This window comes from Branchiostoma floridae, chromosome 7 (assembly GCF_000003815.2).
Source record: "Branchiostoma floridae strain S238N-H82 chromosome 7, Bfl_VNyyK, whole genome shotgun sequence".
NCBI lineage: Eukaryota > Metazoa > Chordata > Leptocardii > Amphioxiformes > Branchiostomatidae > Branchiostoma > Branchiostoma floridae.
In genome coordinates, this window is record NC_049985.1 from 9,629,715 (window position 1) to 9,644,308 (window position 14,594).

A 14,594-nucleotide genomic window follows, 5' to 3' on the forward strand; every position below is an offset into this window, starting at 1 on the left:
CAAAAATATACATGTGTGAAAGTTTTCAAGCCCAAAAATACCTCTCAGTCTCAAGCTGCAACTCCCCAGGATAAGCCAGACGCTTCAGGACAGGAGAAACCATGGCTGGGCAGGACCATGCAGATTGGGCCTGGCATTATTGGGGCCCTTGCAGCAGGTAATTCATCCACACCACCAGAACAAAATATTCCTTCAAAAGCCACTGTACTGAAGTTGTTGCCAGCTGCTAACCCAAATGCACCCAAAGTTTATGTCCCAGTTTCTTCTACGTTAGAAAGATTGGAAAAAGGGGCAGAAGCTCTGCCTAAGTTCACACCACCCAAGTCAGCAGCACAACAAGGTGTACCCTCAGTTGCTGCAACAGTTCAACAGTCAGCCCCAGCACATACATCATCACATGGCAATACCCCAACAGCAACCGCCATTAGTGTCGCATCAAGTACAAAGCCTCCACAGGTCAGCACAAAACCAGGGCATCCCAGAAAGATACCAGTGGTCACTGTTCCACAGTATCCACAAAGTCAGCTTATTCTTATTGAACAGAAAACAACCAACCCTTCCCCTGGTCCTGGAAAACAGACACAGCAGATCGTGCATTCTCCTAAACTTGTTGAAATAATCTCCACTTGCAACTGGGACAGTGCCAGAAACCTTATTCTTAAGATGATAGCTCAACAAAGTCAGAGTCTCACTCTGCCTCGTGTTTTCCAAGTTGCTGACTTCTTTGTTGAGGTTATGGGCCCAAGTCAGGAGAGAAGGATCTACAATCTTCCTGCGAATCTTCTTCAGACTTTGCCTCCAAGAATACAGAGTGCGAGAGTGAAGATTTGGAAGCAAGCCCCATTGAAGGCTGGTAAACCCATAATTATAGTCCCACCTCCAACACCCCAGGCTGAAGTAAAAGCGACACCCAATCCAGATGATGCTGTACAAAACCAAGCTGTTCCAATGATGGGACAGGCTTCAGAGGCAGACCAGCAGGCCGATGCTGCACAAAAGGAAGTGCCCACTGCTAAAAACATACAAGTGAAATTGACTGCAGAACAGGCAAAACAAAAACTCAGTAAGTCAACAGCTGTGAGTAAAGAGGCAAAGCTTAGCACCCTACAAGAAGATGTTCCTGATGTACCTTCAGAGGGGGATGTGTCAGCTGTTGGTAATGTTTTGGATAAGAGTCCGACATCAAACAGTAACAGTCAACCCCCAACCCCTGAAAAATCAGAAATCTCGACAGTTGAAAGTGAAATAGAATGTTCAGCACCAGGGAGAGATGACGTGGATGTCTCTGGTGCTGAAAGTTCTGTTGATACACCCAATACAGCTACAGGTCCAACAGCATCTTCTAAAACTGTACCTGATAAGGCATCTGCATCTTCAGAAGTACAAGGAGCACTTTCAGATGACATGGCAACACCAGCCAGATCTTTAGGTACTCCTTTGATTCCAGAGAAATCATCAGGAGAAAGAGGGGAATCAGAAACATTAACACATGATGAAAGTGAAGGTGCAAAAGAGGAAGTCATGGCAACAGAAGGAGCAGACAAATGTGAAAGGCAAGAGGCAGCCCAGTCATCAGGTAGCTACCATTCAGATGACACTCCAACATCAACCAAAATTGTGACGACAACTGCAGTTGCAAACCATGATGAAGGAAAATCTGTGTCCACCAAACCAGTAACCCCAACCAGGCTGTCAATATCATCTGACTCTGCATTTCATGTTCCCAGCACAAAAAGTGAAGGAAAACTGGCCTCTTTATTGTCTGATGATGTAAAGGAAAAACAATCACTCTCAAAGGAAGCAATTGCAGAGGACAAAGAACTAAAGCAACCCATGGACGAGAACACCACTGAGAACAATGCCTCTTTGGAAACCACTGAGGAAGGAAATATCCTATCAGACATTGATGCAACTCTACAGAAGCAATCCCAAAGTCAAGTAGAAATGAAATCTTTGGACCCGCCAGAAAATCTTGCTTCTAGTCCCATTGGAGATGCTGATGATGTTGCAAGGGAGACTGAGGCAGGTGAAGCAAAACTTGACACACAAGAAAGGGAAGAGGATACTGAAGACAGTAAAAGTGCAGTAGTACAAGAGAAGTTACCTTGTATCCAGCAGAAAGATGTGACTGAAGGTGTGTCTGTAGATTCTGGAGACAAAGAACAGGAATCTGCCAGCCAGACAGGCCATAACAAAGATGCAGACAGCATAGTGGACAATGATTTGGACCATAACCCAAGTACAACAGTGACTAGACAAACGGACAGTTCTCAAGAGAACCAGTCAGCTAAGGTGTTGACATCAGGTACATTCATTCCTGAAAACCCTCTGGACAGTCTCATCACAAGGGTTGCTGCCTCAATAGCATCAGCAGAAAAGGCAGGTAATGTTGATCCTGCCAAAAGAGTAACCTCGACTGGTACATTTGTTCCTGAGAATCCACTTCTTGAAGCTGATGAGTCAGAGTCATCTGAAGAAAGTGACGATGGCACCTCATCCAGTGACAGTTCCTCCAGGAAAGGAGACTTGTCAAGTGAAGAAGATTCTGCTGAAGCTGTAGATGAGTCTCCTGAAACTCCTGTAGATTCAACATCAGTAGAGGAATCCAAGGAAGTTTCAGAGCCAAAGGTTGATACTGCTGATGACAAGGCACTGGGCACTGCTGATGACAAGGCAATAGATCAGTCAGATAATAGAATAATGGAAATGGTTCCAAAGGAAAGCAGTAAGGAGAGCGAAGACTCCACGGGTGGCAGTCATGCTGCTGAAAAGCCTGAGAAAACTGAATCCCCTAAGAAGATTGCCACATCAGGGATATTTGTGCCAACTGTTGCCACTGATGAGCAAAATCAATGGCTGGAAAACCAAGCTACACACACAAGTACAGACCAACATCATGAGACTATCCCTAAAGAGCAAAACAAAGTCAAAGTCAAAGAAGGTGAAGAAGCCTTGTCAAACGATCAAGGTGAAAATGGTGAAGATAGTCAGGATGAAGTTTTAGTTGCCAGCTCAGAAGAAGACAATGTAGATGTTGATGGGCTTCAAGCTCCTTCTTCAGTTCAAAAACGGAAAGCGGACACTGATCTTGTGGACATAGTCGATGACGATGAAGAAGACGACACTCCTGCAGCAGTGAAACTTCGCTTGAGCATTGCAGCAAGTGGTGAAGTGATAAATCCACAGTGTTCTGTGCACAGTCTGAAGGCAAAGAAAAAGAGAAAGTCAGTTATGGAAGAATTTGAACCAGATGATGTTGAGTTCATTGAAAAGGGAAGAGAGGAACTGATGGCTGAAGCAGCAGAGGCAAAAAAAAGTAAGTCCTAATTGTTTTGTTTTTTAAAAAGAATTTTCATGGATAGATATGGGCATATAATAGCTTTGTATTATAGTCTTTGAAAGTTAAAAAGATTGCCAGCATTTGTCATGATCAATCATCAAACTCTGTTATTGAGGTTCTTGAGACCAGTTGAATATAAGGTGTCTTTGTATTGTCTTTGAAGGTTAAGAATATTGTAAATTTGTAAGCATATATCACGATTGATCATAGAGCTGAGTTTTGGGGATTGAGGTGGAAATCTTCTGCAATAATATCCCATAAGTCTTGGTACACATTATAACACATTTTGATACATGTCCGTTTGGAACAGCCCTACTGGACAGAAGGCTTGGGGTCAGCCGACTGCTACATATCTCCAATGAGAGGAGAAGGAGAAAAGAGATTAAGGATCTGTTCGGTAACTTAAAAGCCCTGCTGGGGATCCCGAGGGAAGATGACAGGGTTGCTAATATCCATGTTCTTAGAAAGGTATATATGTTTTCAAAAGTATCCTTCACTTTTATTTATAAGTTTTAAAAGCATTTGTTTTGACATGTAACATTGTGGCACTGCTCTGCATTTCTAATACATTTTCTGCATTATACTAAGTTAACATTGTCCAGAATAATAGAGGTAACATACCAAAAATACATTGTTCATAACTGCATTGTTCCTACGGTTTTAAATGTCCCACAGAGCAAAGAAGTGATTGACAAGTTGAAAAGGGATGAAAATCGGCTGACGGATGTCAAACTACATCTACTTTCTCAGCGGGAGAAGCTCATCAAGAGAATAGCAAGCAGCCCACAATCAAGTAAGTATACCTGCTTCTTTTTAGAGACAAATTGATGAGAATAAATATCTCTACTATTGTAATATTGTATTCATATGTATGACCTGACAAACAATGGCACATCTTGCATTGATTTTACTATGAAAGTTCCGTAATACTTTCCAACAAGACATTGTTCTCACTGGTCTTCTTTTCAATGGGTTTTCATTTGAAATGTGCAAATTTCACCTTTGCCACCACAGCTGTTGTCTTAAGCTATTGGTTCCATGGAGAAAGGATGGTTTGTGCCAGAAATTGATATATTAGCTGAATCTACTTTCGATAGCATTGCGGATTCCCCTTTATCATCCTACTTTCTGTGTTTTGCTCCACAGTGCATAGTGAAGCAGAGCTGCATAACAAGTTCATGCTACCCTCAGAGGAACCTGGCTTCTTTGATGACAAATCAATGAGTTGTGATATAGGAGGCACAAAGACTGACTCAGAGAGCAAATATGACAGCAGGTCTGAAAGAACAGAACGACCTCCAAAAATCACCTTGCCTCAGTTTAGTCAGATTGCTTCCATCTCGAAAAGAACAGACAGACCCCCAAGAGTCGCTGAGCCTCAATTCAGTCCGATTGCCTCCAGCTCCAAAAGAAAAGAAAGCCCTCCAAAACTTAGCCAGAATCAGTCAGATTCGTTGCACGTGATTCCTGATGCCTCACAAGAAGAATCATCTGTACTGCAACAGGAGTTTCTCAAACAGTTGGATAGACTTAAAAAAGGGGAAGAGCTACCAGAGCCGGAAGTAGAGACAGAGGACAAAATGATGAAGACAGCTGTGAAAGATACAGCACACCCGGAGATGGAGATAGACACCCCCAGAGCAAAACCTGTGGAAAAGGAAACACAGGACACAAATAAGCGGAAACTTAATGAAGAAGATGGTACCAAACGAACAGATGCACAGGGCGGGAGACTAAGAAAGAAGGCCAGAAAGAGTACTTTTAGGAAGACCAATGTTAACAAGAGGACCATTACTCCACAGCAACTGAGTAACCTGGAACAGACTCACCCAAGCAGGTCAGTTATATATCTTTGGTGTTTTCTGTTTAGAGATGATAAGGTCAGTTTTACAGTTTTTCTGTATTGTACAGAATGTGACAATAGTGCTTTGAAAAAGCAAAAGAGTTGATATAAAAGTGTGAAACATCAACCATTTTAGACCATTGACGTTTGTTAGTGACTTAATGGGATTCAACCATTTCTGCAGGAACAACGATACACCTAGCCCTGGTAAGGACATTGCAAAGTCACAGGATCTCCCTGATTCTCACGTTAAGACTGCTAGCAGTAAGGAAGACAATTCACCTGCCCCGGACTCAAGCAGGCCCAGCAAGAGTTCAGCTGAAGGAACCTCATCGCCAGGTACAATGTCAAATTCAGTTGTTGCCTTCGTGTTGGTATTACCTGTTGCTGTCTTTTTTGTTGTTGTTGAAGTTTATCCTTTTTTTTTTGTTCGAATTTCTGCTGTTAATGCTTTTGAAAATCCCATAATCTTTGTTGACTAACATCCAGCCACATAACTAAGTTTCATGCTAACACTGTGATAACAGCAAACAATAAACTTGCAAGTTGTTGTCCTCTTCTTTAGGAATTCAGACCTTCAAAATCCAGGGTGGACTTGTGAAGAGCCTGACAACCCTTGCAGCAGCAGGGGCCAAGAAACCTAACATCCTCAGGACCACCCGACCACAGACTCCAACGCAGTCTCAAGAGACAACAGACTCTACTAATATGAAGGGTATGAAAATTTGGCATTCTTGGGCAGACAACTAGCTTGTGTGTTGTTTAACATGATAGGTTGGCCAAACACATCATTATCAGGGATAGCACATTATTACCTCCATGAAATGTCATGGAATGGAGGTTATATTTTCTGTTATGTGTCTCTGTCTGTGTAGATGATTACTCAAGAACGGCTGGATGGATTGGTTTCATACTTGTTGTGTTGGTGGGGTGTGATGAAAGCTCGAATCGATGAGATCTTGGGCGCCGTATCTGTCGTTATAATCGATGTAATAATATCAGAAATCACCCCTATATTTGAGATATATTGGTACAGGCATCGTGCTGTATGTGTTTGTTAATGGGCTTAGCTGCAAGCAGATAGTGAGGTGACAGCTGTTTGGGGAACCTCCAGTAGTTCTATTTATGTCTGCTTAGGACTGTTTGAAATATTTGTAACAGTTGGCACAGTAGTTACCTCCATGAAATGTCATGGAGGTTATATTTTCTGTTATGTGTCTCTGTCTGTGTACAAGATTACTCAAGAACGGCTGGATGGATTGGTTTCATACTTGTTGTGTTGGTGGGCTGTGGTGAAAGCTCAAATCGATGTGATTTTGGGCGCCGTATCTGTCGTTATAATCGATGTAATAATATCAGAAATCCCCCCTATATCTGCGATATATTGGAACAGGCATCGTGCTTTAAGTGTTTGTTAATGGGCTTAGCTCCAAGCAGATAGTGAGGTGATTTGTATGACAGCTGTTTGGGGAACCCCGAGTTTTTTTAATATGATAATTAGTTTTATGTCTGCTTAGGATATCATGGAGATGTGAAGCGTAAGTATAATTGTAAGAAGTTGATGGTACATTTAACGGTAATGCTTAACAGGTATGGTGATTAAAATGCCATTAGGTCCTCTCATCTTAGATGGGTTGGGTGTCAGAAGTTTTATGGGCGATACAGATGTTCTGATTTCGTTACGATAAGGGACAGTTGTTAGTTGTCTCTTTCGTAGCCAATGGTACTTGTTTTTTAGCAGACGGGGTTGGCGCCAAGTATTCATCTTACAGTTGATGTAGGGCTATCAGAGGAAAGTATGCATCTCATTTTTGCACCGTGTGAACAGCTGATGTTATGACATATTGGTGGAAAATCAAATCACCATCTGACTAAAGTTGGCCACATCCCTTCTTCTTTCTGAGTTTCTCAACTTCCTCCCACCACACCGCTCTGAGGCACATAGTCGAACCTCAATAATGCTGACAACCTTAGACAGTTTAAATGCCAAACATCAAGCTTAAGGAACACCACGCTACCATATGCCGTCGACCTCTTAAACGCACATTACACAATTAAGTGTCACATTTTAATAATTACTAATCAGATGGACATCCTCTGTGTCATTAAATAGATACACCACTACTTTCCCATAACATTTATAACCATTACTCTCAAATACAACCGACTATAAACATACATACCATCCACAAAAAAGCAATAAATATTTCATGGAGGTATGAGGTCCCCGAACTCTAGTTAATATATGAATACATGTACAGTTAAACCTGTCTATAGCGGCCACTCAAGGGACTGGAGAAATATGGCCACTATAGACAGGTGGCCACTATAGAGAAAATGTTGATCAATTGACCATGAGCAAGCTACACATGATTACAGTTTCTACTAATCTTTCTCACCAAGTAACATTGTCTTGATCGGTAAATTCACCGACAAAGACTTGCACTTGAATGCCCAAGGCATGCATACCTTCTGCTACCGCCAAAATGACCCTGTCAGGAACTCCAAATCCTTGCAAACTACAATTTCAAACACGGTGCAGGGTGACATAAGGCTGCAGTATGGTTGCAATAGGCAGTGTTTCTGTATCAAGGGGACCTAAAATCGTGTGGCCGTGGCCGCGTTGGACAGGTGGCCGCTAAGCCTATTTCTTAATCATTACAAATCCAAGGGACCGACAAAAAGTGGCCACTATGGCCAGGTGGTCGCTATGCAAAGGTGGCCGCTAATACAGGTTTGACTGTACAAGGGTGCTTTGGTGGAAAATTTGCTGTACCGGTAGTATGCAAAATTGTAAACTGTCTCCCTGCATGTACAAGATTTCTCCCAGAATCTTTGATATCCATTATTTTCTTGGTTTGAAAACTATGCAAGTTACTTAGAAAGCTGCTGCGGTTTTCATTTGTCCCAATACCACAAGGCTAGAGATTTCTAACTGCAGTATGCTTATACTGTCCTGTTTACTCCACAGGTGGCAGTGTTACTACCAGTACCAGCTGTGTAAAGATGAGTGCCAGTGGGATAGAGATAGTCCCAGCAGGTGCTCCCAAGGCTGCCACCATCACAAACGTGCCCATCCTCCAGCTCTCCAGCAATGCTCCCCGGGGACAGCCCATCTTCCTGGAGAACTGTGACTTCCTCCCTGCTGGTGGCGTCATCGCGGTACCCATCCAGGGGGCCTCCAGCTCCACAACACCTGCCCAGGGTGTGGCACATCCCATCACAACAGCGGGGCAAGTTCACCTGACAAGCACTAAGACCATTTCAGATCTAGTGCCAGCAATGAGTACAGTCGGAAATGCTGGGTTTAAACAGGCAATAAAAGTGGTATCCGTTGCTTCATCCCCTATACTGAGTAGCAGTTCAGTGGCCTCTCAGAAGGAACCAGCAACTTCCAACACGGCCATTAAATTTATTCAAGTTGGTAGCAGCAAAGGTATAGGGCAAGCAATGAGGTTCAGTGTTCTTGACAAAAAAACTAGCCTGGCTACACCTGTGGCAATGGTATCTTCTGTGACATCTACCACCGCGGTTACTTCCGTCTCCCCATCTGCGACAAAGTCTATCCCAGCAATCACAATGAAACCACTTTCAGTAAAAGAATGCCAAGTGATGAAGAGCCCACCACGGGTAGTCACTTTGCCAGTGGGCACCGTGTTCAGTAGCAAAGTCCAGGGACAGGTACATGTACCACGTACAGGGCCGATCAAACTGGCTCCTGGTCCAGCTCCAGCCAAACTGGCCCCAGCTCCAGCCAAACTGGCTCCCGCTCCAGCCAAACTGGCTCCCGCCCCAGCCAAACTTGCCCCCGCCCCAGCCAAAATTGCCCCCGCCCCAACCAAAATTGCCCCCGCCCCAACCAAAATTGCCCCAGCCAAACCAGCCCCAGCGCCTAAGGAGGACGTGACCCCAGTGAAAGAAGATCTTTCCCGATGGACGACGTTACAAATGGAACAAGATGATGAGTCAGGATTTCTGACAGCGAAAATGAAGCTGAAGGGGGCTGGGATGCCCAGGACAAGAAATGGGCCCAGAGCAAGTCCAACAGCATGTCTGGAGGGAGCAACAAGTGGAGTAGTGTCAGAATGCAAAAAGCCCAACGCTGGGACCCAGCACTTGTATAGTGGTACACTCTCCCCAACAGCAGTATTACAGAAAATAGATGGACGCAAAAATGTGGATACAACAGTAGAGTCTGAGGATTCATCCAACAGTAGTGCATCAAAAGCAACAGAAGCAGACCAGTTGCAAACTGGTGAAAAAGGAGATAGCAAGTCCACGGGTACCCACTCAGCTGCCAAAAGTGACGTAACAGAACAAGAGGAAGTCAGCACTGCATAAGGAAAATCATAGATTAATTGATGAGGTGAGTGTTGAGATCAATAGGTCCAACCAAGCCGATGATTTCTTCCTTGGTTTTATACGTGAACTCACTTTTCATATACATGTACAGTGAAAGTGATTTATTTAATCATGGTATTACCTTTCGTTGTATCTGCCCCATGGATCTTCTGCTATTCCTCTGAATTGTTGGATCAGAAAAAGACTTGCCAAAGTCAATACTAGTATGTTGACATATCTTATTGACATGATATAAATTCTCCAATGTGGAAAGTGAAATAATTATTTGGTACAGCAATGTGCACATAATCTGTATAATGTTACCTTCCTTTTGAAGACAATTATGTTTGGCAGAGGTTTGCAAAGTGATGATATGGCACAGGATTTGTGCCAAAAGATTTTGTTCTCTTTTGTTTGTATAGGTTGGTCTTGCTTACTTCTGTTACATTTCAGTATTATGTACTTTGTTCAAAGTCTTTACCTAGCAAGGAAAGCAATTTGTTTTTCACCCAAGATTATTTAATATGCAGATGGTGTGATCTAAATTTAGTTCTATCAATATTATTGCTAATACGTTTAATCATTTCATTGTAAGTAGAGCTTTGCTTGCAAATATAATTTAAGCAAATTATTGTAATGTCAGATTTCAAATGATAATGTTTAGAGTGCTCTAAGTGCCATAGAGACAAGTATATTGTATACTTAATAATCTTGTCTTCAAAATGCCTGTTTAATATGATATTTTTGTTGTCAGGACTGTGTTAAGTACAAGTGCTTTAGAAAATATGCTTATGTTTGAAGTGCCTTATAGTAGGAAAATAGCATTAACTACCAGAGGCGAGGATAAGATTTCAATTGTGGCAGAATCATTTATTTGTACAGGAGGGTATTACTGAAGATCTTGCAATTTGACCAGAAAAAAAAAAGGTTTCAGTCAATTGTGCTGGTATGGCAAAGAAAGAATATTAAAATGTATATCTGTATAATAGAAGATATTTGCATAATCATCTTGAGTGCTGAAGTTAAGAGTCAAGAATTTGAATAATATGGAGTAGTAGATAATGAATGAAAAATGTTAAAGCTACTTCTCTATCTGGTTTGCATCAAAATGCACTCTCAGTAGCTAGAGGGGTAAGCCACACCAAAAGGTATGGGCTGTCCCTGCAACGTCAAAACAAGGAGGCTATAAGTATAATCTCTTTGATCAAAAGTAACTTCTCATATCTGTTGATAAACTATTTGGCATTCTTGATGTACACGGTTAAGTATTTTTGTAGGATGAATGTATAAACAATGTAAAACAAGTGAAAACATGTAAAATATTTGACATAATAATGGTAAGAATGATGGTTATGATAAACAATGAATAGGGTAGATAGTATAAAACTACATGTGTCCCTTTCATGGGGTGTTTTGAAATTGCTGCAAAGTACTACAACATAAAGCTGGAAAACTGATGTTGACCAGCATGTTATCAACATATATAATCAATAATGATGGCTGAGACACATGATTTTACCATGCCTTCCTTCATTTGCCTTTACGGTTTACCTACCAATTAAGCTGCAACAATTGACACTGCCTTCCAAGCACTTGTAAAATAAAGTATAGTATTTTTGTGGACATTTTGGTGGTTCTTCGTATTATTGTTTTGAAGAAATGCAATGGCTGTTTTTGTACAGAAGGAGTATTACTTGATATGAAATCGGAAAGTTTCAAAACGTATGTATGATGCGACCCCTAGCGACGTTGCCAACGTTTTCAGAGGGGGTTATAATTACTATTATCTCCAAAGAGTTGTGGAGTCCGCCTCCACCAGGCCTTCCTATGGAGTTACGGGGATCGTAGAATTCGCCAAAAAAGTCGGCAAATTGGCTAGGGTATAAAGTCTTCACTAAGGCTGCGCGGCCGGCCTACTCCTCTGGTAGCATAACTCCCCTGGCAAGTTATTCTCCCTATAATAGCCAGCGTGGTCAGTCTTGTAGAGACTAGTGTTCTAACACGTGTTCTCTCACTCCTACACGTAATATTGAACGATGAACCGGACCATTCGCGATCGTTCGCTTGAATACTGGTATAAGGTCGTTAATATGCGTAGTCTTCATTTACCACAGAAGAACCGTTCTATTTTCTGCAAAAGTTCGAAACGACGAGTAATCCTTACATTTTCATCAAAGTGCGATCGTACATGTGGATTTGCCTCTGTGCGACAGGTCTGACTTTGCCCTACATTACTACAATAAACAAGCTTTCAGAAACACCAAAATCACGAGAAACATGGTGTACCAATGACTTTATTGCAACAAACGTTGTGTGTAACGCTGTTTCCTGTCTGTCAGAAGTGACTTTCGAAATTTCCTTGAGACATGCCGTTTGACGGCTGAAGGACCGCGTTGTAGACCTTCCTTAGTGAATATTACGACGGTCAACACGAAATATATACATACACATCTTGCACATTCAAGGACTTGTATGCGGCAATTGGTGACCTGTTCGTAGGTCCATGATCAAACTTGCAACATAACTCATGCATTTCTGACGTGCAACCCTGATACAGGTTCAGCTGTTCTGTCATTTAGATTCTGCCAACAATATCTTCACAATAGTGCTCGGATCGCCGCTGCCCCACTGTTCAGTAACAATTTGGATACAAAAATTGCACTTTATGAGTACGGAAAAAGAAGAATAGGTATTGCGTCTTAAAGTGGGCAACCAACAGTCTAAATGACCTGATACATCCGCAGAGCTTGTTCTTGGTTATAGTTATTCTTGACACAAATAGTATAAAACCCATGATGGAGCGGTAGAATAGGTTCCCAGTAGTCTAATGCACATGTTACGTCTGATATATGATTCCATACCACACAAACAGTATGAAATCCATGATGGAGCCGTGTAGAAAAGGTTCCCAGTCGTGCTAACGCACATGTTACGCCCGATATATGATTCTATACAACAGGTTTTCACACATGAACGACAGGGACGCATACACAGGTTTATACCGCACATTGCACATCACATGTTCCTGTGGCGAAGTAATGACCTATCGTAGCCAGTAAGGCTGAACAGTTCATCTAAATTTATTACGTACAAAGGATAACCGAAATGTGGGGATATATTGTACAGTTCTCCGTCAGGATAGACCCCTTTCATTTTCTCTACATCAGTTTGTGTTGGATCAAAGTTTGATATTTCTAATAACGTATCATCAACATATATGGTGCATTGTGCATTGTACTGTCTTCTGATGATACCCTATCTACATGCGGACGGCATCAGGGGGACAGCTCTCCAACTGAACCTGGATATTTTTCAGCTCGTTCTGATTTGTTGTTATGGGCTTAGGGCGCCCGATGTAAGTTTGGTCCATCTTTAGGAAGGATCCAGGCAGGTCGGGCATGTAGTAATCATATTCAGGATCAGGGGTCTTGTCCACAAACACCTGGTCGTGAGGAGTCTTTCTACCATCTATATCTAATGACGGCGTCCTAGGGAGTTGTCTCCTGGAGTGATTGGAGCTGACGTCACCGTTGCTAGGAGATTTAGCGTCCTCAGTGGCGCCAGATATGACGTGCCCATTCGGGGTCACCACGTCATCGAGATCTGCGCTTTTTCGCAAATCCTCAAACACGGTTTCCCCGACTGGACCAATGGAAGTTCTGTACTGATCCCGTTCGGAATCGTCGAAGTGAAAGAGTTTCTGTGTCATGGTCATGGCGTACGCCGACGACCCTTCACTGCTGAACTGGGACCTACTATCCTCAGACTGTGCGGCGTAGTGCGCAAGTCTTCGCCCCGTTTTCGGCTTCTTGTCGTTCAAACCAAGATGTTCATACAGTGAGTGCTCGTTACCAAGTTTTCGTAAGTCCAGAGATTTCTGGGGACTCTTCCTGTCAGGTGATGCACTTTTCCTCTGCTCGGACGGGTTGGATATGATTTTCTTGTGTTCAGGTGAAGACTCCCGTCTCTCAACAACCTGTGCTACTTCCATACTTTTCTCCGGAGTTTGTCCTTTTTCGCTTACCTTTTTATCAGGTGACTTAGATCCTGGATATTTTGGCAATTGTTCCCGAGATGATCTATGAAGCTCTTCCTTACTTGCCTTTGAGGAGGCTTTCCCCAGACTGCCCTGACTGCCCAGCCTATGACTATGACCATGACCCTTCCGTCTCTCGGAAGGTCCCCGTATTCTTATCTCCTGTGAGCTGCGCATGCCGTCCGTTGAAGACGGTACATCTGAGGGACTGTGTACTTGGGCTGCAAAATTTTCAGTTGTTCTTGACTTCTTCACGGATCCTTTCGACCTGTGCTTACTACTACGTTTAGAATGGCGGGTCGTTATCGCTCTGTCCAGTGAGTTGTACGGCGAGGGCTGGTACACAAACTTCTCTACTCTGTTTTTCCGTCTTGATATGTTTGGCGTCAGAGATTTCTTCTCACTTTTTTCTCGCCTCAGTTTTCTCGTCGCATGTGCTAACTGTGGATCTGACGCTGTGACGGCAGCGTGTGACAACCCCGCGGCTGGCATCTCCTGGTCGGCATAAAACGCGGGCCGCGGCGCGACGGGTAGTTTTCTACCTTGTGGCTTTGGCATTGTAGGCAGCTGCCTTTTGTTGGGCGAGTTCCTTGGGCTTTTGGAGTCTCTAACAGGGCTTCTGGATTTCCTCTTTTCTTTGTTAGAATGTGTGGGGCTGTGATTTTCAAATCGTGGGTCCAGGATGTACACATGTGCGTTATTGTTGGAGTAGTTTTCTGGCCCAGGTGGCGCCTGTGTGAATGTTGTCTCCTGTACACTGTAGGGCTGCTGGATCGGATGGAAGTAGGCGTTGCCCGGCACGTTGCTAGGTAACGCTCCGGTGTATGGGCTGGGAACGACGGGTTCCATCGGTGGGCCAGCCATGCTGTAAAAATGATAAATACAAAATAATTAAAACATGATTAATTATTTTGCAAGAAATGAAAATTGGTACAAGCCTAAATAGCCATCATGTCTATAAGAGCATAAGTCAGTAAGATTTATTGTTTCTCGTAGGTACAATAAACTCGTCCACTATCGTCAATATTCTAGAG

General features: G+C 42.9%; 2 protein-coding genes across 9 annotated transcripts in view; one reads left to right on the top strand and one right to left on the bottom strand.

The window, feature by feature from the left end:
* Positions 1 to 6: 6 nt before the first annotated feature.
* On the top strand, positions 7 to 11,147 carry LOC118419125 (mucin-17-like). The gene is made up of 7 exons (XM_035825433.1): positions 7 to 3,316; positions 3,651 to 3,808; positions 4,016 to 4,133; positions 4,487 to 5,177; positions 5,368 to 5,522; positions 5,749 to 5,898; positions 8,155 to 11,147. The coding sequence occupies exons 1-7, from the start codon at positions 118 to 120 to the stop codon at positions 9,522 to 9,524; spliced, it is 5,841 nt and encodes a 1,946-aa protein (XP_035681326.1). The 5' UTR covers positions 7 to 117; the 3' UTR covers positions 9,525 to 11,147.
* A 653-nt stretch (positions 11,148 to 11,800) lies between these two features.
* The window catches only part of LOC118419298, a 41,043-nt gene continuing 38,249 nt past the window's right edge, over positions 11,801 to 14,594 (bottom strand). For all 8 annotated transcript variants that reach the window (XM_035825649.1, XM_035825654.1, XM_035825650.1 and 5 more), the window contains one exon: positions 11,801 to 14,425. In XM_035825649.1, the coding sequence (XP_035681542.1) occupies positions 12,784 to 14,425 (1,642 nt within the window). In that variant the 3' untranslated portion in view covers positions 11,801 to 12,783. The remainder of the gene's footprint in view (positions 14,426 to 14,594) is intronic.

Coding starts and splice junctions, on each gene's coding strand:
- LOC118419125 (XM_035825433.1), top strand. CDS start 118: ATGCAGATTGGGCCTGGCATTATTGGGGCCCTTGCAGCAGGTAATTCA. Junction 5,523..5,748: donor TGAAGGAACCTCATCGCCAG/GTACAATGTCAA, acceptor CCTCTTCTTTAG/GAATTCAGACCTTCAAAATC. Junction 5,899..8,154: donor AGACTCTACTAATATGAAGG/GTATGAAAATTT, acceptor TTTACTCCACAG/GTGGCAGTGTTACTACCAGT.